Source organism: Mus musculus, chromosome 10 (genome assembly GCF_000001635.26).
Source record: "Mus musculus strain C57BL/6J chromosome 10, GRCm38.p6 C57BL/6J".
Lineage (NCBI taxonomy): Eukaryota > Metazoa > Chordata > Mammalia > Rodentia > Muridae > Mus > Mus musculus.
Genome location: NC_000076.6, coordinates 130369845 through 130396272, shown reverse-complemented (window position 1 = coordinate 130396272; position 26428 = coordinate 130369845). Strand labels below are relative to the sequence as shown.

Sequence of the window (26428 nt, the reverse complement as noted above, 5' to 3'; positions counted from 1 at the left end):
CCAGGCAGACTTTTCAGACAAGGGCAAAAGTAGCCACATTCTTCACCAAAATACCACAAAACAGTCTTTATACCACATTCTGAAATTCTTCTCCTTTGAAATCACTTGGGCCAGGTCAATAGAGTTCAAATACCTCCTAGCAACTAAGTCTTCCATATTCCTACTAGGATGACCCATTAAGCCCCATTTAAAGCATTCCACTGCTTTCCAAATCCAAAGTTCCAAAATCCACATTCTTTCAAATAAAAGCATTGTCAGGCCTATCACAGCAATACCCCAGTCCCTGGTAGTAACTTCTGTCTTAGTTGGGGTTTTACTGCTGTGAACAGACACCATGATCAAGGCAAGTCTTATAAAAAACATTTAATTGGAACTGGCTTACAGGTTCAGAGGTTCAGTCCATTATCTTCAAGGCAGGAGCATGCCATAGGCAGAGTTGAGAGTTCTATGTCTTCCTCCAAAGGCTGCTAGTGGAAGACTGACTTCCAGGCAACTAGGGTGAGGATCTTATGCCCACACTCACAGAGACACACCTACTCTAACCGGATCACACCTTTTCCAACAAGGCCACACCTCCAAATGGTGCCACTCCCTGGTCCAAGAATATACAAACCATCACAGTAGTTCAATAGCAGTCACAATGGAGAGAAGAGTCAGCTTCCATGCACATTCCTAATTCATTTGATGTGGAATTATTGTCCAGTATACAAAAACTATAGGATATCACAACAAGACACTCAATTTATCCAATCTATAGGTTTCCAAAAGTACTGAAAAAAATGCAAACTGATAAAGTCATAATTCAACAAATGTATGAAACAAATGTATATTCATAGTAACTAAGATAGTACAATAAACTCCATAACAAGATTTTATTATAAGCCAGTGACATACCAACCATTTCAAAAATGGAGTTAAAGACTCCATTTAAGGCAGTGTGAATATTATAGGCAGAAATATAAGGTAGTTCAAAGAATTACAAATCAAATTCAATGCTCCATCTATTTTACTCATTGTAATGTAACCAAGTTACATAAATTAGCATAACAGACAAACACTTGTGTTGTTGCAATGTAATGCAATACAGCACTATTTCAAAACAAATACCAGCTAGATATGATTGAAAAATATAAAGTATATGCTAACATTAGCAATAGAATTCTCTCTCACAAATGACACTTAAATTCTTTCCTTTGATCATCATATATGAAATTGTTCTCAAACTTCTTAATGAGGTATGAACAAACATCAAGCAAAGAAATGTTTCACCAAATGGCACTGACTGCCAGGCATTGATTATCAGGCAAGAGATCAGCATAATAACTCAGTGAATGTCTGGAAAGGAACTGATATTAGACAGGTTGCGTATTGAGTCTTCATAATTCCAGGCTCTTTTGGATTTTGCATAGTGACATATTCTCAAAATGACAGGAATAACAGGAAGTTTGAGGAGATTTTGTAAACGTGACTGGCAAACAATATATGGACAACAGAGAGAAAGTTCAACCCTCTCTCCATGTTTAATGTGAGACTTCCCTTCCCTACACTAGACAATGGAAGACATAATGTTCCCTGATTAAATTCAATGTTTGAATGATATCTAACATTTACGACCTTCTCAACTCTTGTCTTATCATGGAAGCTCTGATGAAATCCATTGTTTTCATACATATGGCTGTTGACACATGGTCTGGTCCAAGGTGTCCAGGAGAAGATTGTCCTTGGGGTTTATGCAATGTACATGAATGAAATCATACCATCTGAGGATGGAAACCATGATGTCCAAAATATGTTTTCAGAAATGTGTTGATCAATAGTTTTCAGACCTCAGATGTAGAGCTTGAGGCCAGAATTTTCCCTATGTATCCAGGGACCATTACATAATATGAATGGAAAGGAATTGTTGAATATAATTAAGTGGATCTCCAGACAGCAGTAGCCTTAAAACAGACACATAGGTCTACATATGTGTGATATTTGTCTCCATAAGAAATGGATTTCACAATTACTCCATCTTAGATTTTAGCACACATGAAGAAAATGTGTGCTTTAACTATTTCATTTTTGCTTCTGAAGTTTTCTCTCATCTTGTGTTGTTTGAAAGAACCCATTTGCTTTTGGAGGATAAAAAGTAGTGAATATAATGATGGAAATTTGCAAAGTGAGTGTGGTTATTTCGTTTGGACAATGAAGAAACTTATGAAAGATGATTTTTATAATGTATGGTTGGATTTTAGGTAAGTCATTAACTTTATTTCCTTTGTCAATGTTAATAATTAGAAATATTTAGCTGTGTACACAAACTGTGGGTTCTGTACTGTTCCACTCCCTGTAACTTTGGGAGCCACTGAAAATTAATTATTACCTCAATCACTATTTTAATACTTTCAAATGTGTCACAGTTTAGTTTAGTTTTAATTCAGTGTTCTCCAGTTCACAGTGCTGGACAATGAGATAGGATGGATTCTGTGAAGTATTATCATTTGTGGCTGCAGTTTATGAATGAAGTAGTGTTGAAATCGTTCAGCTTAGGCTAATCAATGTGCTTGGAACTTCTTTCTTTCATAAACCAAGGTTTCCTGTGCTTTTCTGCCTCTGCCTCTCATTCCATCTCTTATTTAATTTTCATGTCTTAGGGATTAAAATAATACATTTTTCAATTGGTAGCCAGAGAACACAGTACATTTTGATAGTGATGGTTGCTTCACATTATTATTTTTCTGTGTTAGGTGTGTAGGAATTTTATTTCTGATGTATTTTGCATTTTCCCACACCTCATTGGAAAAGTAGTGGAAATTCTCATTGGTGACAATTTTATAAGCCATAATAAGTTTTAAAATTATAAATATATGAATTGTGTCATACATCATTCTGGATTAGAGGAAAAACTTAGTGCCCAACACTTAGTTGAAAAATGCAAATTTCAGCATTAGAGCATGTTTGGTGTTTTTACTCCTGATGAGATGTAATAGCTAATAGTAACAGATGAACTGCCAATCATGCCTGGCAGATGAACACATTTATTATAGAGAGAAGATCTCTTTGCTCAGATATCATTTAAAGGATCTCAAAGAAGTAGGAAGACTGAGGTGTTAAAAGAAATCTGATAATTTTTTACAAAATGACATATTAACAACACACTAAAAGGTAACATTATTAACTTAAAATTATTTTGCTGTTTGATGGTATTAACAGTTGAAAATATTAAAAGCATGTTCTACAAACATCATGGAAATATTATTCCTAATTTTCTTACTGTGACTGAAATTAGCATTTTCTTAAAGTTTCGCTTTAAGAGTTTTTGCTATTTGGAAATACGTAAAATATTCTTACCGATAAAATAATTTCTCTCTGAGAAACACTGATAATCTTTTTAAAGTAAACTCATTGTTAGACAATGTACACAGGTATATAATGTGTTTTGAAAATTCTCACATTATGTCATATGGTATCATATAAGAGGTTTTGAATATATTTCTTAATGATTCACTTTTTAAAATTTTGTGTTGTTTTACTATGCCTAATTCCCAAAGAATATTTTGTATGATTTGAAACAATTTAGTACTCAATATTAGATATAAGATCCTCAATAATGGATATTATTAAATACACATTAATGATATTTTTAGGTACAAAAGGATATGATAATAGTAGTTGAACAAAATTTAGATTTATTATTTGATTCTGAAAATATTCAATATTATTAAGATGTTTGATTCATAAATTGCATTTAAATAACAAAATATTAAGGAGAATCTGTTATGTATTTCATATATGGTTTAGTCATGCTTTTTCATGTATCTGTGGAATTACAACTCCAAGGTTCTTTTATAGCAGTCTTACTCAATAGGACTGTAATCTAGTTCAAGGATGGCATTGAGAGATAAAACAAACTTTATTGATTTTCAATACAAATGATACAAAACTTATCATATAGTATTACCCCATATCTATGAATTCTTAAAATGTATTCTGCTCTAATGATCTCTAATATATGAGGCTAATTTCAAGATATTTAGACAGAAATTTAGCATGTCTCATACTAAAAAATTAACTGCAATGAAATTTTATATTTCAAACATCTCCCATAATCATCACTATGCCTTGTTTTAGAATACCAGCAAGTGAATACGAGTTTGTTCTGGTAATGTTTTTTGCTACTAATGAGATCAACAAGAATCCTGATCTTTTACCAAACACCTCTTTGGTATTCTCTGTCATGGCTGGTAACTGTCAAGATTCATTGGGAAATCTGGATATACAATATATGCTAACAAATGACAGCCTGAATTATGTTAATTATGTCTGTGACATAGATGATTCATGTGCCATAGGCCTTACAGGACCATCATGGAAAACATCCTTAAAACTGGCAATTGATTCTTGGACACCAACGGTAAGATTATGTGACACTGAATGAGTTAACAACATTAAATTCCATTTACAGGTGCCTACAAGAAAAGTTGGACAGCATGAATTTATGAGTGTGCTGCCACACACACACACACACACATACACACACGCACACACACATTTTATATATATAGTAAAGAATTAAATAATCATATCATATATGTACTGGGTAAACAGACAATATTGTGTTCTAGGAAATTCATACTTGTCAGGAATAGTCTAGAATCTAATAGGAATAATACATGATATTTATAGTATATTCTTACACTCCTTAACAGGAGTTCTTAAAGGTGGGTAGCACTAATTGTATATATAATTCCAAACATCCTAATAATCATATTCCTCATGTGGATGTTTCATCTTCTCTTCTACATCCTTTAGGTTTTCTTTGGACCATTTAATCCTAAACTGAGTGACCATGACCATTTTCCCTATGTCCATCAGATAGCCACCAAGGACACACATTTGTCCCATGGCATGGTCTCCTTGATGCTTCATTTTAGATGGACTTGGATAGGACTGGTCATCTCAGATGATGACCAGGGTGTTCAGCTTCATTCAGATTTAAGAGAAGAAAGCCAAAGGCACGGTATTTGTTTAGCTTTTGTGAATGTGATCCCAGAAACCATGAAGATATACATGACAAGGGGTAATATGTATGATAAACAAATTATGACATCTTCAGCAAAGGTTGTTATCATTTATGGTGAAATGAACTCTACACTAGAAATTAGCTTTAGAAGATGGGCATATTTAGGTGCTCGGAGGATCTGGATCACAACCTCACAATGGGATGTTATCACAAATAAAAAAGATTTCAGCCTTGATCTCTTCCATGGTACTGTCACTTTTGCACACCACAAAGGTTGGATTGCTAAATTTAAGAATTTTATGCAAACAATGAACACTTCCAAATACCCAATAAACATTTCTCAGTCAGTACTGAGGTGGAATTATTTTAATTGTTCAGTCTCTAAGAACAGCATTAAAATGGATCATTTCACATGCGAAAACCCATTAGAATTGACAGCACTGCACAACTATGACATGGCCCTGAGTGATGAAGGTTACAATTTGTATAATGCTGTTTATGCTGTGGCCCATACCTACCATGAGCACATTCTTCAACAAGTAGAGTCTCAAAAAATGGCAGAAGACAAAGGAGAATACACAGAATGTCAGCAGGTAAACTTTCTTACATTTCATTATGCCTAGAGATATCAATGTGATCTTTTAAACAGACCCAAAGAAACAACTGTTCATTTGTTAGAGATTATTCTCGCAGTGGAACGAGTTGTACACTGCAAAACTCCCTAATGAATATTTTACATAGATGAATATCATGCCAAAGATAACATTTAATAGGAGACAATACATTTTTCATGAATATCAGTGAGTTTTTTTGAAAAGATGTCTCAACATTTCACCAAAACAGTTCAAAATTAAAAATAGTACCCAAGAGTTTTATCATAAAATCCTTAAGTGATGAATAGACTAGAATACTTTTCTGAAGAATTTCTCAAAACTTGTTACATTTGCTGTGTTTAATATTCGTTTCAATTAACAATTTACAAAAATAAATGATTAACACTGCACATTTTATTGAGTTTATGTTTATTTTATGTGTATAATGTATGTACATGAAAGACCCAGAAATATTTTTTATTTTCACAATTTCCAGACATTCAGACTTCCCCTTCATTCCCACATACATGGCTTAATTATTAAAAAAGTATTTTTTATTTAATGCATTTTATTAGATATTTTCTTCATTTACATTTCAAATGCTATCCCCAAAGCCCCCTATACCCTCTTGCCACCCTGCTTCCCAATCCACTCAACTCCCTATTCCTGGCTCTGGCATTCCCCTGTACTGGGGCATATAACCTTTGCAAGACCAAGGACCTCTCCTCCCAATGGTGACTAAACCCAGGGATCCATCCCATATACAACCAACAAACCCAGACACGATTGCATATGCCAGAAAGATTTTCCTGAAAGGACCCTGACATAGCTCTCTCTTGTGAAGCTATGAAAATGCCTGGCAAATACAGAAGTGGATGCTCACAGTCATGTATTGGATGGAACACAGGGCCCCTAATGAAGGAGCTAGAGAAAGTTCCCAAGGAGCTAAAGGGGTCTGCAACACTATAGGAGGAACTACAATATGAACTAACCAGTACCAGTACCCCCCAAAGCTTTGTCTCTAGTTGCATAAGAAGTATTTTTGTCAAACTTGTTCACACACACACACACACACACACACACACACACACACACACACCCCATGTTACTTGTTATTTGGTAATCATTTTTTTCTAGCACATTTTATCATCAAACATTAATATAAAGTGTATAAAGTTTCAATTATCTGTGAAGTATATTATATTTTACTACACGCGGGATTATTTCAATACAGCTGTCTTTTCTGAAAATTGTTGAGAAATTAGGGGAAATTCTCAACTTTGCACTCCCTTTTTTGATATACATATGTATGCATGCATCTTTTTTAGTTGGCTCCCTTGCTGAAAACTAGGGTATTTACTAACCCTGTTGGAGAAATGGTGAACATGAATCATAGGGAATATCAGTGTGCAGAGTATGACATTTTCATCATTTGGAATTTTCCACAAGGCCTTGGATTAAAAGTGAAAATAGGAAGCTATTTTCCTTGTTTCCCACAGAGTCAACAACTTCATATATCTGAAGATTTGGAATGGGCCACAGGAGGAACATCAGTGGGTATACCACAATTTTTGTTGTTTCTTTTTTTTTTTTTTTTTAGGATATCTAAAATTTAAAATATCAGGCACTGAAGTAAGAGCTTTGTGGTTAAGATCAATTGCTACTCTTGCAAAAGACCATCCACAAATGTTACAATCACCAAAATTTGATAACTCTCAACTTCATGAAATCTGGTCATAAATGCATCAAAGGCCTCTGGATTCCATGTTCAATAGCACCCACATGCCTATTCATCCACAATACAGTAAAATATTTATGAAATTTATAGTATAATGTATATGTACATATAATTAAAAATTTTAACTACATATAAAGCATGGAATTTTCTGATTGTGTGAACATATTTATAGCTTGATTAAAATTAGCATGTATTCATTAACATAAATCTTTCTCCAGATTCAAGGTTTTCACTTGTTTAATTTATAAATTTTTTATTTTTTATTTATTTACATTTCAAATATTATTCCACTTCCTGGTTTTCCCTCTTTTGTGGAAGATTGCCTTATCTGGCATCAGTGGGAGGGGAGTCCCCTTGTCCTCTGAAGGCTTGATGTCCCAGCATAGAGGAATGCTAGTGGTGGTGGAACAGGAGTGGGTGGGATATGGGAGCTCCCTCATAGAATCAGGGGAAATAGGGGAAGGGATGGAGGTTCAAGGTTTTCTTTTACACTTAGGAAAACTTCATTAATTTTATGAGAGTATTATATAACATATTTTGGTCATATTCATCAAACAACTCTTCCTTGACTTACCCTACCTTCTTTTTCCATACAACTCAGTTCATTTTTTTTAAAGTTACAAATCATGAGAGAAACACTGATGCCACATAAATATTCCTTGAAGATTAATCAATTTAATAAGGAAAAATTTTAAATTGCTACAACCCGAATGTTACATATATAATATTACATGATGTAGTAAATATTGTGTGACATTCAGTGCATTAAAGGGTAATACAAATAATAATCTGGCTGGAATTTCTAAGATTTACTGGTTATCAGAGGACTATGTATAGCCATATCTATTAATGTCCCATATATCAATCTATGGTTCATTATTCATAAGATGTATACATGAATTACACAAACACATTCACACACATAATATATATAATATTTATGCATTGCCTCAGGTACCCTCCTCCATGTGCAGTGTGACATGTACTCCTGGATTCAGGAAAATTCATCAGAAAGAAACAGCAGACTGCTGCTTTGATTGTGTTCAGTGCCCAGAAAATGAGGTTTCCAATGAAACAGGTACATGCTTGCATACAAAAGAAAAAGTGCTGAATTTGAGTACCTTCTCTTTCCAAACTAGAAATATGATATGGCTTAGATGCACACTGAAGACCTAAAATCTCCCTGTTTCAAACCTTAATTAGTTAATGTCAACTTCTTTAGGACCCAGAAAATAACATACAGTATCTTCCTCAAACAAGGCATTTCTCTCACAACATGATGGTTACTGATTTTATATTATATAGAAAATGCTTAGAGGGACATACATGTGTAACAATTTTTTAAAGTAATATTTTAGGCATAATCTATGCATATGGTTATTTTTCTTTGACTCATTGTACAAAGAAACTTGACCACCTGATCAGTCCATACTCTTTCCCTCCATCACCCAGCTTAGTCCCTGACAAAGACCAGATGCTCAGAGTAGCAGTTCTTGTTTAATAAAATATATTTTAGGAGCTTAAATGGCTTAAAGAATTAAGAATTTCCTGTCAGAGTTAGAACAAGAGTGAAGATTCAAAGAATGCAACAAGAGTTGTGATAGTGCTTATCATCAATCATCACCTAGCTAAGGAAAGAGGGATGAATGGGAACACCCATTACCTTCATGCCATGTATCTTGGAATGTATTGCTGTGAAGAAAGAAATTGTAGCACAACAAGAAGGACATGCATATGTCTATGAGGCATACAGCTCCAAGCATGAAAAAAATGCCTTTATGAAAACTGTATTTGCATGAGGATTTGTATGTTCTGGTTCCTATGTGTAGATAGAGACAAAGGGGCACAACTGACAAAGCAAACAAAGTACATAATGCATTTCATCAACTGATATCAATAACGATGTCTGCACACTACCCTTGTCTGTGAATAGTGAATTTATGGTTTGAGGAATTAAATAATCTGTGATTATACATATGATTATTATTCATATTATTTTTTGGTTAGTAAACATTTTTTATCTTCCATTCCCTATGATGGTGATCTGTTCCCTCACAATGCATAGGTTAATAGAGAACAATTATGTTAGTGGTTCCTACAGCGATAAGGAATGGAACAGATGCTCAAAACCAAATTATTTATTGATATATCCACTGAATAATACAAATCTCCAATTTTTAACTATATAATTATGATATCTTAGAAGGATTTATTATTGTTTGCCATCAGATATGGAACAGTGTGTGAGATGTCCAGATGATCAATATGCCAACTTAGAGCAAACCCATTGCCTCCAAAGAGCTGTGTCATTTCTGGCTTATGAAGATCCATTGGGGATGGCTCTGGGCTGCATGGCACTGTCCTTCACAGCCATCACAATTCTAGTACTAGTCACTTTTGTGAAGTACAGGGATACTCCCATTGTGAAGGCCAATAACTGCATTCTCAGCTACATCCTACTCATCTCTCTAGTCTTCTGCTTTCTCTGCTCATTGCTCTTCATTGGACATCCCAACCAGGTCACCTGCATCCTGCAGCAGACCACATTTGGACTATTTTTCACTGTGGCTGTTTCTACAGTGTTGGCCAAAACAATAACTGTGGTCATGGCTTTCAAGCTCACTACTCCAGGAGGAAGGATGAGAGGGATGATGATGATGACAGGGGCACCTAAGTTGGTCATTCCCATTTGTACCCTAATCCAACTTGTTCTCTGTGGAATCTGGTTGTTAACATCTCCTCCCTTTATTGACAGAGATATACAATCTGAACATGGGAAGACTGTCATTTTTTGCAACACAGGCTCTGTCCTTGCCTTCCATGTTGTCCTGGGATACTTGGGTTCCTTGGCTCTGGGGAGCTTCACTGTGGCTTTCCTGGCTAGGAACCTTCCTGACAGATTCAATGAAGCCAAGTTCCTAACTTTCAGCATGCTGGTGTTCTGCAGTGTCTGGATCACCTTCCTCCCTGTCTACCACAGCACCAGGGGGAAGGTCATGGTGGTTGTGGAGGTCTTTTCCATCTTGGCTTCTAGTGCAGGGTTGCTAGGGTGTATCTTTGTCCCAAAGTGTTATGCTATTTTAGTTAGACCAGATTCAAATTGTATACAGAAGTACAAAGGTAAATTGCTTTACTGAAACTTTCATAGTATCAAAATGCTAGATGATAGTCTACATATCATTTTTTTTGTCCTAACAAAAGAAGTACTTAATCATATAAAAATTTTTAGTTATATAAATTGGACTTACAAACAGGATAGCACTGTCCATTGTTATACTAATTACCAGAGTTGGTGGAAAATGGTTTTATTCATAAGTACACAAACCTGAAGTATTGATATCCAGGAATCTCAATTGAGGAATGGCTACCATCATTTTCACTTGTGGTTTTGTGTGTAAGTCATGTACTTAATTAATGATTAATATATGGTGACCCTACTGACTGTAGACAGTAGCACCTCTAGGCAAGTTTTTATAGAAGGTATATGAAAGAAAACTGTAGATAGGATGGACATGAAGACAGTAATCAGCATTTTTCCTTGGACTTTGACTGAGTTCCTGCATCCATGTTCTTGTCTAGGCTTCTTTAAATTAACTGTGACCAAAGTAAATAAAGAAATAACACTTTCTCAATATATCCCTTTTGCCCATGATGTTTTGTTATTGCCACAATAACTAAGAAATCAGCAAATTGGTAAATTGTATTGGTTGGAATTTGGAATGTCATAGATTAGTGATTCAATAAAGTTATTGATTTGAAAAGAGAAAAAAGACAGAATGTTATTAGCTTATCGGGCATAGTTACAGCATTGCATATTGTTGAAGGCCATCACAGAAGCCGGGGATATTGGAAAAATTTACCATGTTCTATGAATATATTCATAATATTTAGATAACATACTACTAAGAGTATAAGAGTATATAAAAAAGAGTATGGGGTTCAGATTGTGTCTACTGTATAAGGCTCTTGAACTTTAAGTGAAAACACAGCATTTCATTATGAGATGTAAATGTGAGGAAAATCGATAGTGAAAATAATGTAGTACAAATACCTATATCACATTTAGGTCAGTGATGTTTGTGAACATATATCACTCTAGATGAAGGATCTCATTATAAATTTGTTAAAATATTACTAACTATAGATTATTCAATTTAATATTACACACAGAAAGACACATAAAACCATATACACATTACCATTTCTGAATATCAGATGTTGAAGGCCAGTATGATTTTTTTTTCTCAGAGTATTGTTTGTTGCTGTATTTTCTAACTGTTATTTGGTAGCTTATTCTTGAGAGTGTATTTTACCATTCACATAAAATCTCTCTCTCTCTCTCTCTCTCTCTCTCTTCAGGTGATGGATTTTAATCTCTTTGTGCAGTGTTGACCATTTGAATCTACACCACTTTTATCTGTCTTCATCAAGTGTGTCTTTCTCTCTGTCTCTCATGCACAGTAGGTAGTTTCTTTTGTAAATATTTCTCACTTATTTATGTTCACTGTGTCCAATACATTTTGGTATGTTCTATTTTGACATTCCATTCTAATTTTTAAAGTTTTCTTCATTTCCATCTTTCATGTGATCATTATGCTGTAATATATTATTTAGCTTCCATGAGGTTGTACCCTTTGATTTTTCATATCAAGTTTATTAATTCCTTGAGGGTTTCACATAGTGTATTTGAATCATATTCACCCTCGTTCCTGAATAGTTTCTGGATCCTCTCCAACACCCTAACAGTGAATTTCAAGTTCTTCTTTTTTTTTTCAATCAATCAAGTCTAATAATTCTTGCCCATGAATTAAATTAAATGTGCCTATGAATATGCCTGAGATACTGATAGCCAGGCAGTGATTTAGTACCTTTGGTGAGAACATGTTTAAAATTGGAAGAGGTGAAATGCTTATAGAAAGGACTGGTATTAAGGGAACAAAGGAAACCTGTGGAGTTAATGCTACAGAAACACACATATAAAATTGGTGTAGATTCATATGATCAACACTGCACAAAGAGATTAACATCCATCACCTGAAGGCTACAGTTTCATTATGGGTTTGAAAATCATTTATAAAATGCAACTTCCTGTAATTTTCTCCATCACTTCTCATGATTTCTGGGAAGAAGTTTATACTACTATTCACATGAAAGAAATATTTTAGACAGAGCTAAATATTTTCAATACCACTGATATAGTAATCAGCTATAGATTAATGATTGATTTGTGGGGAACTACATATGACTGATCCCAGGTCATGAAATCTAATTCCCAAGCCACTACAATTAACTCATGCCCTAAGACTTTATTAATTGTTCCCTCCTTAAATCTATACTGTTTTGTTTTTATGACAGATCATATTAGATCTTGACATTTAATATTCTAAATTCTAAAACTTTCATATATGTTGACTAAGGTTTTTCTCTCCGTAAATGTTTCCCAAATCCTTCCCACCTCTCTACTCACCCAACTTTATGTTCTATCTAAGAATCGAACGCAACTCTACAATCAGTAGTCCTTCTTTACTCAAATGATAAATGAGGTGAGCAAGAAATCAGGGAAACAGTACCCTTCACAATAGCCACAAATAATATAAAATTCCTTTGTTTAACTTTATCCAAGCAAGGGAAAGAAGTATACAAGAACTTCAAGTCTTTGAAGAAAGAATTGAGAAAGGTATCAGAAGATGGAAAGATTGCCAATGCTCATGGATTGGTAGGATTACATAGTAAAAATGGACACCTTCCCAAAAGCATTCAACATTTGCAATGCAATTCTGATCAAAATTCCAAGACAATTCTTTGCAGACCTTGAATGAACAGTACTCAATCTCATATGGAAAAAAAAACACCCAGGACAGCTAAATCAACCCTGGCACATAAAAAGAATCTCTGGAGTTATCACAATTCCTAATTTCAAGCTCTACTAAAAGGCAACATTTACAAACAACAAAAACAATAAACAAACAAAAACACATGCTATGAACTTAAAAACAAACAGATTGATTGATGGAATTAAATGAAGACCTCAAAATAAATCCATACAACTATGGATACTTGATATTTGACAAAGAACCCAAAACTATACAATGGAAAAATGAAAGCATCTTCAACAAATGGTGTTGTTCCAAGAGGATGTCTGCTTGTGGAAGAATAAAAATTGATCTGTCTATCACCCTATAAAAACTGAAGACTAAGTGGATCAAAGACCTCAAACAGAAACCAGATACACTAAATTTAATAGAAGAGAAAATGGGGAATAATCTTGAATCTATAGTCCCAGGAAACAACTTCCTGAATAAAACACCAACAGCTCAGGTTCTAAGACGAACAATTAATAAATGGGACATCAAGAAGAAGAAAATATTTTGTAAGGCAAAAGGTGCTATCAAAGGGGAAAACTGAAATCTAAAGAATGGGAAAATATCTGCAACAACACAATACCTGATGGAGAGCTTGTATGAAATTGGACATCAACAAATCAGATAATCCAGTTCAAAATGATATGCAGAGCTAAACAGAAGTCTCAACAGAAGAATCTCTATTGACCAAGAAGAAATTAAAAGTGTTCATCCTCCTTAATATCGAGGAAAGACTAATCAAAATGTCTCTGAGATTCCATCCTACTGCACTCAGAATGACTACAATGAAAAACTTGAGTGACAGTGTGGGTGTCATGGTAATTCAGAAAAAGCCTAAGAAGGTCTATGGCAACAAAGCCATTCAGGTTAGACATCCCCAAGAGAGATTCTTAAGTCGATAATGACAGTTTATTGAAGGCAAAGGGTTTGCTCTGAGTTGGCATGTGTATCATCTCTACACTTGACATACTGCTCCTTGGTCTGCAGAAGCCCAAGGGAAAATCCACTGTTGATTCAATATTTCTCTCACTCCCTGTATAAATCAAGCAAACATTTTAAAGTTGAGCAGAAATTGCCTTTATTGTTGCTGTAAAGCACTATCCTGGTCAATTATGCTATAGCAACACTTGCCACTCCATGAAGCATATCATCTTCATGAAGAAGATAAAAATAATCAATTTCCTCTTTATCATCTTCCATAGTTTTTATTTGTGTATTCATTAAAGAAATAAGTTTCCTAAGGCATTGTAAATGATGAAGTAAAATAGCCTAAATTGGGTATGTTTGAAAGCTTAAATTGTTTTTTTTATTAGATATTTTCTTTATATACATTTCAAAAGTTCCCTATCCCAAAAGTTCCCTATACCCTCCCTCTGCCCTGCTCCCCTACCCATCCACTCCCACTTAAATTGGCTACTTACAATTCCAGAGACTGTTCAGGGTGAGGGAAAATACTTGTGTGGTTTTTATAACATTCAGAACATTCAGCAGTTTGACTATCTTAATGACTTTGGCTATTGTATCATCACCCATAGGATAAAACTGGCATCTAAGTTCTTGAGTAATCATTGTTTATATTGAGCTGTCATTCCATTACTATTGATGCAGCTTGCATGACACCATTCAGCCTAATATCATTAATCAAGAGTTTAACTTATTCATTTTATGAGTTCTCAACATTTGGCCATTTTCAAAAATTTCTCTATAAGGATTATATATGAACTTAACTAAATTCACATCTATTTCTATTTCATTTCTCACTCTTAAACAAGAGGACAACAGGTAATTCAATCTACTCATTAATCATGTGCTAAACAATTCTATGTTTGAAATATATACATACATACATATATATGTATATATATATATATATATATATATATGTATATATATATATATATATATATATATATATATATATATATATATAGGCTTTTTGACATAGATCAATGAAGTTTGTTTAGTGCAAACACATATAGGTATAAGTTTGTGAAATACTGTGTTAGTAACTTTGTCAGTGCAAAGACATTTATACAATAGTGAAAAGACAGTTTCCAGTAGCATTCTTACACTTTACCATATTTGAGCCATCATGACAGGTTGTTCTCATTACATGCGAAATGCTAGCTGGCAACAGGATACTAGCTATTGTCCTGATTCCTCACAAAGCCCTAATCACAATGTGATTATAGATGTAAACTTCAGCATCCTTGTTTCTGAGGGTTCTTAGGAAATGTCCAATTTTAATGTCCATAAACACACATATTTCTTTGGAAATAATTTAGAAAATATTTCTTATTATTTGAACATTTTAAGGATCAAGTTTCACTCTAGGAAGATAGGACATGTATATAGGATCAAGGAAGGGCATGATTACACATATGCATAAATAATATGACATGGAACAATATCTGAGAAAGAAAGCAGTTTTAAATCTGATTCTTTGCCCAATACTTTTCTGGAAAATGTATTCTTTGCAGGCATTGTAAAGTGACCCAAATATGCAGTTTAAGTAACAGGGTAACTGCTATTTTGGGGAAAAGCTATTCATCAGCTTAATTGATTACATTAAGAACCAAGTGAGTTTACATCACCACTTGCTTTCTATGTTCCTACAGTGTTTTAGTGAGCAAAGAGGGAGAAGATAATTGATCTTCAGAATTTTTTTTCTGAAGAGAATATTCACATGTGTCATTTTAAACCTCATTCTCACTGCAAGGGAAACAGACAAAACAGCAGGCTCTTACTCGCTCCTGATGTAATTTCTTTGTATCCATGAGTGCAAGCAACCATGCATATAGTGGTGGGGATTTGTGAATAATGAAATCAGTGTTGGTAACTGATAGGGAATTCATTATTTTCATTTATCTTTAACAGTTATAGCTCTTATCCTGTTCAGGGACTTAAGCATTTCTTTAGAGCTACAATAATAATAAGGTCACAATTCTTAAAATACATTGCTTACCTTGATGCATATTTCTGTTTTAGAAAAATGGAGTTAATTAATTTTTTTGCCTTCTCAAAACTAAACAAAAGGTTAGAATGACTGTCTGGATGTTTGAAATAAATCAGGACTGAATCTCCACTTGCATCCATGTCAGATCTTCATGCCAGCTCCACAGACAGCACAGTCTGCCTGTCTCCTAGGATGTCTGCACTAACCAAGAACACAAATGAGACTCCTGCCCCATTATACATGCTATCTGGGACCCGCCCCCCCCAAGCCCAGCAGGTGTGGGATATCTCTCTGCCTGAGCCCCATCAGCCTTCCCTTCTGCACCCTAAACGGATCAGTGTTCTTGCCCAACCCCCAACAGTCTGCCTGTCTCCTAGGCAGTCTTCTCTAACCAAGGATACAGAAGGACTGCTCTAAGAAGAGATACAAGAGGCCTACCCTGGCCAGAGACTATACAGCCTGCCTCCCAGGAGGCCTGCTCTGACCCTAGTCACATAACTCTACCTGCCTCTAAGGAGGTCTTCTCCAGTCCAAGACACCCAGGCCAGTTAACACCAGAGAAAATGAGTTGGCCAAGGGCAAGCTAGGGAACATAGGCAACAGGAAGCAATGCAATTTGGCACCATCAAAACAGAGTTCTTCCACCACAGCAAGTGCAGGGTAGCCTAACATGCGTGAAAAGCAAGATTCTCATCTAAAATCCTATCTCATGAAGAAGATAGAGGCCTTTAAGGAGGATATAAATAACTCCCTTAAAGAAATACAGGAAACCACAGGCAAAGAAGTAGAATCCCTTAAAGAGAAAACAAATAACTTCCTTGAAGAAATACTGAAAAGCCCAAACAAATGACAGAATTTAACAAAATGGTCCAAGAATGAAAATGGAAATAGAAACAATAAAGAAATCACAAATGGAGGCATCCCTAGTGATTGAAACCTAGGAAAGAGAAGAAAAACTACGGATGCAGGGATCACCAACATAACCAAAAAAAAAAAAAAAAAAAAAAAAAAATTGAAGAGAGAATCTCAATTGTAGAATATACCATAGAAGATATTGACACATTGGTCAAAGAAAATACAAAGTATCAATAGTTCCTAACCCAAAATAAAAGGAAATTTAGGACACAACGAAATTAACAAACCTAAGAATTATATGAACAGATCAGGGTGAATACTTCCTGTTCAAAAGACCAGAAAATATCTTCAATAAAATCATAGAAGAAACTTTCCTAACGTAAAGAAAGAAATTGCCAGAAACATACAAGAAGCCTACAGAACATCGAATAGATGTGATCTGAGAAGAAAATCTTCTCACCACATAATAATCAAAATGCTAAATGTATAGATCAGAGAAAGAATATTTAAAATTATAAGGGAAAAGGGTAAGTAACATATAAAGCCAGACCTATCAGATTTATACCTGACTTTTCACCAGAGACTCTAAAAGCCAGAAGATCCTGGACAGATACAATCCAGATGCTAGGAGAATACAAATGCCAGCCTAGGCTACTATAAGTAAAAACTCTCAATCACCATAGATAGAAAAACCAAGATATTCCATGACAAAACCAAATTTAAATATCTGTCTAAGAATCCAGCCCTATAGAGGATATTTGAAACAAAACTCAAACTCAAGAAGGGTAAACCCAAGAATACACAAGAAATTAAACATCTCACAACAAACCCAAAAGAAGAAAATCACACACACACACACACACACACACACACACACACACACACACACTACTTTCTCCAACCACAAAAATAAGAGCAACTAACAATCATTGGTCTTCAATATCTATCAATAACAATGGATTCAATTTCCCCCATAAAAAGCCAATACAGTGAGTACATATCATGTAAGTTCTTTTGTTATTGGGTTACCTCACTCAGGATGATACCCTCCAGGTCCATCCATTTGCCTAGGAATTTCATAAATTCATTCTTTTTAATAGCTGAGTAGTACTCCATTGTGTAAATGTACCACATTTTCTGTATCCATTCCTCTATTATAAATAAGGCTGCTAGAAACATAGTGGAGCATGTGTCCTTCTTACCAGTTGGAAAATCTTCTGGATATATGCCCAGGAGATCAAGAGGGAAAAGCATCAGGGCACAGTCACAATGAAAAGCAAAATCAAATTCCAACTGTCCAATCTCTGGGATCCACTCATGATCTTCTGGATTCCTCCAAGGGTCACTTTTCCAGCCCTGCTCTTTGTAGAACACATCTTGTCTTCTAGGCTCTAGCTGCCTGTACTCCACTGCTGCTGCTGTCCTTGGTGATCATCTCATGGTACTGGCATCTCCAAATCAATGCATGACCCCTTCAGTCCTGGGCCATCAATTGCAACTGAGGCTACACCTTCACCAATGGCCTTCCATTGGCCTCTCACAGTGCTGAGCTTCAGCTGCTCTGCATGACCCCTTCATGCCTTCAAAACCAGTACCACCTGAGTAACTCTTACACATCAAATCCAGCCTAAAATATAGTACCCGAAAATGTATGGTATATTATTGGAAATTAGGCAAAATTTAAGTTGCTATCTTTAGTGAATCTGATTTATTCACCTCATTCTTCCTCATTCTCAACTGAAGTTACAGAAAAGCATCAGTAACAAAGAAACATTTGTCCCCTTATTTTAAAAAGTGAAAGATAATTCACTCTCTTACCTATAGCAGTGAGGTTCTTGTAGGTCTCCAGCATCACATCTTTGTAGAGACTCTTCTGTGAAGGATCCAGCAAATTCCATTCTTCCCAAGTGAAGTTCACATGAACATCATCATAAGTCACTGCATTCTACAACATCCCATACATGTGTACAACAAAAGCATATACAGAAATCACTATAAATGTATGCTTCATTAACAATTCATGTAATTCTGGTGCTTCCTCCACTTTTTTACAGACACAGAAGTTCTAATGTAATCACTAAGTCATTTTAGAAGGAAACTGAATAATGAGATTCACCTTTGTCATTTCTCTGCCCTTTGAATAGGATACAGCCTTGCAAGAGAAATGCCAATCAACAGACATAAAGAGAAAAAGAGTGACAAGCAAACAGTACTGAACATACATCAGAGAAATTGTATGAACAATTACTAACTACAAAAATTATAGGCAAGCTGAGTATACTGACACATACCTTTAATCCCAGCAGTAGTACACATTTTGGCACAATGTGACTTCTGTACTTACCAGGAAGCTACAACAATCAGAAGGTTTACCACATTTGTGAAAGAATAAGGGGATACAGAGGAAAAGCCAAGAATATAAGTCTCAAATTATAGTCAAGTTTGATCAAAAGAAATGCGGCCAGGAAAAAATGTATAAACTTGACCAATATTACCTATGATTGCATGTGTATACAAATTAAATAAACACAGACTTCAAAACTCCCAGAAAAATGACTCAAAGTGACCCCTAAACCATTATATTTCTGACCTTCCAGACACTATTGACCTTAATTCCAAACAGAGAGGCCTCATGGTCTAGAGCTCTCTCTGTATGGAGGTGACCAGAAAGGTGGGCTATGGCTTAGCATCCCTCCCTGCCCCCATGTCTCTTTGTGATCTCATACAAACACAGCTCCACTGAGCCCACACACAAACCAAGGCTGAAGAATAATTAATGTCTGCTTCTTGCCACGTGGGTTATGGCACATAATATGGAATCTGAGATACTTACCTACACACCACCATGTACACCTGAGAAACCTCTGTACCTCAGAAACTCCTTTTGTACCCTAGGATTGAATTTCCCTGAATCATGCCATTGGGCTGGTGGTAGTGGAAAGGTAAAAGGATTTTAATCAAATATTGCTGGAAGATGATCATCACCTCCTTTCTACCAGTTTCTAAACTATTTGTAAAATGTATCACACAAAACTGAATATGAACTGTAATGTTCAGACCTCCATTTTTAAAATCTATCATCCCACTGCACAACAAAAGCAATGCTGTGTATGAACACTGGGTCCTGATATTATAAGCAACAGCTTCCTATGGCCAGAGCAGCAGAGCCTCCTCCCCCCAAGGAATTGACCTTAGAAAGGTTCAGAGGCTGCCACATGTCCCAACAGAACCATAGTGTGGTTCACAGACCATCCTAGTTCAATTAAATTGGACTCTGATAGATTAGCCAACATGTTCTTCCTGGTGGCCATCACAATCACCATGGTATGGCTTGTGATCTCTCTAACAGCTCTCTGATGAACTGCATCAGAGGAGAATATGGAAAAAATCTTAAAGCTACCTCCTACTGGTGCTCCTCCTGATTGCTAGCCTGCCCAGAGTCACCCAGCTGGGCCTCAGGATGGTGCCTGCTCCCCAACTGGAGGATTAGAGATTAAATGACTCAGACAGCACAGGCCTTCCAAGGTCTGCTTTTCACCCTAGGGGCAGACAGAGCCCTAGTCTGGTAAATTTGTATTTTAGTAGAATCTTCCACTCTCTTAGGGCACCTGTCCATCTTCCAAGGTCGTTTGTGTGTTCACTCTATTACACACTCTACATCATCCAGTGAAGCCATTCCTTTGCTTCACAGCTGGGAGGTCCTGCAGCCAAACTCCAGTCAAACTCAAACAGTAACAGCTAACAACAACTGAAGAAAAGTTGGCTACGAACTTGAAATCAAGGAACAGTGAATGGGAGGCGAATGATAAAAGAAATAAAAAAAGGAAAGGACATGGCTGCTCCTAGGTATGGTGGAGTAGAAGGTGTATTATAGAGCAAAGGGAGGGCACAGCCAGGGCAGGGACATCTAGGAGAGTCCAGAGTAGATTAGACTCTGAGCCATATCAGGAGAGGGTGAAAGGGAGAGGAGGAGAGTCACACTAAGAGGCCAGGAGGATAAATGACAGAGGAAAAGAACCAGATACTCAAAATAGTTGATTTACATAAGGTAGGGTAGCTGGGAATAGGGCAGCCCAGTCCCTAAACTAGAGGGCAGGTATGCCAGCTATACCCTGTGACTGGTAGGGACTAAGGGATGCTGAGAGAACCTGACAGCTAAGTCCACTCTGATTTGCTAAACAGGAACCTAAGCCATTTGTCCCAGGGTTTGAGACTTAATAGTAGAGAGAAATGAGAAGGTTTAAATGATTTAATTATAATCTCAAAAGTTATTTTAAAAACTTGAAACACGCTTTATAGTTCAATATTCTCCAGGGATTAGATATATATACTAGAACACACCAAGTATTACTCATATCTTTTCTCTCAGTCTGTACACTTTCAGACAGAAAAAAACAGGATTCCTATTAGGTTTGTCCAGACCTTCTGTGTTGGTTGAACTAGTGAAACTATCCTTATTTAGATTCTTAATTGCCCTGGTCTGTGAACCTACAAAATTGGCTACTTTAGTCTTTTATTGTCTAAAATTGACTACCTTACTACCCACTGTTAATGCCAACTACTGTTAAGGCAGGAAAGCTTTCCTTCCCCCCTATTCCTTTCTGTGCTGTGACTACACCAGCTTCAAAGGTGACCAGTCAACTCAATTCTTACATAGGTCCCGTTTTACTTCTAATTCCCCTAAAAATGTCAGGGAGGTAGAAGGACACTCATTCACCGATCTTTCTTCCTTCTCACTGACCATTCAGGGCCCAGCCTGGAAGGAGTTGTAGCACTGTCTTCCAGGCACTAGACAGCAGAGGTAGGATTAGGTGTTCAAAGTAAGTCTTAAGTATATAGCATGAGCTATAGAAGATATTGTTCTAAGCAGACAGAAATAATCAAAGCACCTGAGAAAAAGGTGGGCAGGTCTATAGGCATGCAGGTAGAGCTGGTAGGCCTAGTGATCACAGGCCTCTGTCCTGGGCAGCAGCAAGCCTATAGGGATGTATGTGAAGTTGTAGCTCCAGAAATGGAGTGCAGAAGAGGCTAGGAAGAGCTTGCCACTGCTGGGTTTGCCCAGAGGAGCCATCAGGCAGGGGGTTAGGGTTAGGGGGTCTCACCTAGTGATCAATGATGGCTGTTGGTGTCTGGGGTTGTGGTTAGAGCTGTGGAACCAGAAGATTGAGTGCAAAGGGGGTCAGAGCAGACCCCACACCTGCTGGGCTTGCCAGGAATCCAATAGGCAGGAATTTGAGGCTTGGGAAACTTACCTGGTTGGCCCTGGCAGCATCAGGCCTCCAGGGATGCAGGTGAAGCTGTGACCAGGGAAATGGAGTGCCTCAATGCTTCCTTTGTTGAAGAAAATAATTGCTTTGAAAATAAAACCCATGCTCTTCTTGCCTGCTACAGGAAAAAAAAGTCTCAGCTCCTCTGTCTTGGCTTTTGTGATAGCTATTCTTGGTGGTCAAATTGTCTAAATCTGAAATTAACTAGAATCCAAAGAGTTGGGTACTGTAGGGGATTTTTCTTATTTATAGCTTTGAAATGGAAAACCCTTCTTTAATTTGAATCTTTTGAGGTGATAAGATCCAGCTTTTATCTGGGCCATAGCTTCTTGTGGCTCTCTCTCTCTCTGTATATATATATGTTGTTGTGTCTGACCAGCGGCTCACATGTCTGGGTTCTAGTCTGGAAAGGCATCTTGGAAACCTGGAAGAGAAGAGGGGCTAGGCGGCGCGAGAGGAAGATGTAGCTAAGACAGTCATTCTGATCAAAGCTCAATTTTTTATTTCCGACACTCAGTTATGAAGGAGGGGGAGGGGGCCCGATTCCCACCAAATAATCCTGGAGTCCAGTAGCAGGGTGACCACGTGTATGGCTCCGGAACAGCAAAGCGGCAGGTTCCAGCAGTGGGGGTGGCAGAACGATTGAGCGACAAGCTCCATCCCGATGTAAACAGTGGAACCTGAGCAGGGGGAGGGGAGGCTACAATATATGTGTGTGTGTGTGTGTGTGTGTGTGTGTGTGTGTGTGTGTGTGTGTGTGTCATTGAGGATGATAGCTCTTTTCCCTTTTTCCCCCTATCTCTGGCTAGCATGTTCATTTTTTTTTTATTAGCATTAGAGCCTATTTCTTCAGAATTCTGGTATATACAGAAGACCAGCTGAAACATCCAGCCACCTGAACTGGATTCTTCAGCTTTCCATTGGTACACAGTCTGGTTTTTGGCCTAGTTGAACTGTAACCTTCCTAGCCTTGAGCAGGCTAAGCAGACCTTGAACATTTGCCAGGACAGGTCTTATCAATCTGGACAGAGACATCTGTCTTGGCTTCAGTTGCAGGTTCCCATGGGAACTTAGCTGTTTTGTCTGCCTGTGCTGATCTTGCTCTACAACATACTCCAGCTGAAGCATGGGTTTGTGGGTTTTTTTCCCTTTATAAATGAAAAACTTATTATTAAACTTTGAGCCTTGATCAGAACCTTTGTCTTGGTTTCATTCTTCCCTCACCTCCTTATCTTTTCAAAACCCAGTTCACCTGTGGCTGCTGGACGGCTACATTGGACCACAGCCTGTGAGTCATTCTATTAAATCCATCTTCTACATATACAAAGCAATTCACTATATCAGGTCTGTTCATCTAGAGAACCTTTACTAATACGGCTTTTCCCCTCCCCACCTTCACACTGAGGAAAATGTGCTTGTTAACAATAGTTCCCCACAGTGTTTGCCATCTGTTTTCTGCTTTTCTGTGAGGGTTGTCTAATACCTAAAAATGAAAAGTAATTGCAGTTTACCTGAACCCAGCATGAAGCCACAAATCAAAAATCTTGTTTCCAAAAAATCCTCCTCTAATATTAATATTCTGAGCACCCTTTCACTTGTGGGACAAATTGATAACTCCACTGCAAGTTAAGTAATGGGCTATGCAAATTCTATCACCACCATGGTGTGGTAGGTCATCCATGGTGCTAGGTAGTAAGCAGCAGGAAGATTCAGCCACTCATGAGGTCCCTTGTTGTCCTAGTCTCTCCCTGGACCTGGCAGTGGCCTCTGAAGAACTTTTCTATGGGGGCGGGGGGTGGCTACACTGACACAAAGCATTCTGAGCAGGGGCTTGTGTGTAGAAACATACTTGGTAGGACTCCAAACTTGGAGAGCCCTAGTTTCTCTAGTGTCTTCTAACAATTCTGCCCTTAGCATTTAATATTTAGGTGTAAGATCCATTTGGAGTTAATTTTGTGGAGCTTGTAAAAGTCATATCATCTGAGTAGAATTCATGATGTAAAAGATTTAACAATGTTTAGGAAATATTAAGTGACACTAAATAGAATTTAGATGAGGGAGGCCTATCTCTAAAACTCCCCACAGAGAAGTAGTATGCTAACCAGGCCTGTTAGAGATTAGAATGCTAGGATACACATGTTTGTTTACCAGGATTGTCCAGAAACTTGGCTTCAAACCATAACAATGAAAACAACCCTGGTCTACAACCAGCCACTAGGCCCAGCCCATATCAAAGAGCAGGCCTTTAATAAGCTGCTCAGTGGGACATTGCAGTGTTACAATCGACATTAAGGCCTGGTACCCCATAAAGGTTCAGTTTTCTTCTTGAGAAAAGCATAGTTCTGCCACATGGACAAGACTACACAGTGTGACAACTCTTTGAAAAGGAAAAATGCTATTGTGTTGAAGGCTGGCCTGATCAAGCAAGACTTTCTATGAAGCCCTCATGCATGGAAAAAATGATATAGCTCCTTCTTAAACTTTGCTTGACAGAGCCAGTAACAGTCTGGGGCCTAGGCCTTGGGAGCTTTCCCAAGTATTCTGAGAATAAAATAAAGCTTGTTCTCTAATGCCAGGAATATGCTTAGGAGGTCTGGGCCTTTGGGGAGAGGTTGCTTCAGATTCCGAGAACACAACTCTTTCCCCCACATGGAGTTGTGGTTATCAGTCCTATAACTGAAAAAAATATAACGTAAAAGCAAAATTCTAGGCCTTTAGGCCCAGGATTGAGAATGTGACCTCTATGACTCAATGCTCCAAGGTATGCTAATCATAAAACAGATACTGACATTCCTCCACCCACCCGTTTCCTGTGTTTAAGGAGTATTCATTCAAAGAAAGTCACCCTGACCCACCCTGACTATTGCTGGAACCCGCTATGCAAATGTGCTACTGTTAGGGGCTCTTAGAAACTGTCTTGAGAAATAACCTGCACAATTACCAGGTATTCCTTGTGACTCTTGTGACTTTGCATTTCCTTGTGACTCTTAACTGGTATCTTTGGTATTTTCCAACAATGCCCTCCCCACCTCCTTGAGTTGTGATATCTTCCTTTAAGTACCCCCTGACCCAGCTACTCCGGGCGCCACAGTTCTCTACCCCTGTGTGGTGTATGACTGTGGGCCCGAGAGTGCTCTTGAAATAAAAAGTCCTCTTGCAGTTTGCAGCAAGACCGTTTCTCGTGAGTGATTTGGGGTGTCACCTCTGCTGAGTCAGAACGTGGGGGAGTCCTCACATTGTGGGTCTTTCATAGCCACTGTAGGCATGGTCAGTAATATTCTTGAGATACAGTATATTCTGCTTGTACAGCATTATTTTATTAGACTTCTCATGAGTTTGTCCCATAGTAGATAGTTTCTGCTGACTTCATAGAAGTCTCCCATTTCTTTCCACTTTTTTCTCCTATAAGTAGTATACAATAAACTATTTTTCAGAAGCTTACTTGGCATAAGACATAGCTTGTGCAAGATCTCCCCACCACAGCTTTTATACTTTATACTTTTACTTCTCTTATTTTCTCATCTTCTGACACCACCAAGTTGGGAAACTGTCACTGAGAATGACCTGCTGTTTGAGGGCACCGATGTACTTAAGAAATAATCTTGGGAATATCTTTGCTGTGTAAATTTCCCATCTGTCTTAAGTGGCTAGACTTGCATGCTCCAGTCCAAAGTTATATGTGGAACATGATTTCTACCTTCAGATCGGAATAGGAGGAACAGTTTACTGTGTACACTGCAAGGTGAAACAGGGTAGGTTGCTAAGGACCAGCCTTGCCTAAGTTCCTGAGAGAAGGAGTGTTTTGGAACAGTGGAAACAAATGACTCAAAATCAAATTGGTGGTGGGGGTGGAAGTGGTTGTCCAAACTGGTGGCCTAAGTTGTGCTTGAGTTGGATCTCTAGACAGCCCTCTCTTGTAGTCTTTTTGAAATAGCTAGATGTTCCAGGGTTGAGACATCTCTCTCTTTCTGTGTTCTGCTCTAGAGAGCTTTTTCTTGCTATTCTAAAAAACTCTCTGGTTGAGACAGCTAGCTTTCTGCTCTAGACAGCTTTCTAGTTGAGACAGCTCTCTTTGCTAGTAAAAATTCTAAAAGCTCTCTAGATAGCCCATGTGCTTTTTGACCAAAATCAGAAAAGTTGCTATGAAAAATTC

General features: G+C 37.2%; 1 protein-coding gene across 1 annotated transcript; it reads left to right on the top strand.

Annotated features, from left to right (window-relative positions):
- Nucleotides 1–2031: 2031 nt before the first annotated feature.
- Nucleotides 2032–10473, top strand: Vmn2r84 (vomeronasal 2, receptor 84). Its single transcript, NM_001081448.1, has 6 exons — nucleotides 2032–2237; nucleotides 4114–4396; nucleotides 4795–5598; nucleotides 6927–7151; nucleotides 8291–8414; nucleotides 9566–10473. Exons 1-6 carry the CDS (start codon nucleotides 2032–2034, stop codon nucleotides 10471–10473), a joined length of 2550 nt encoding a protein of 849 aa, NP_001074917.1.
- Nucleotides 10474–26428: the final 15955 nt, after the last annotated feature.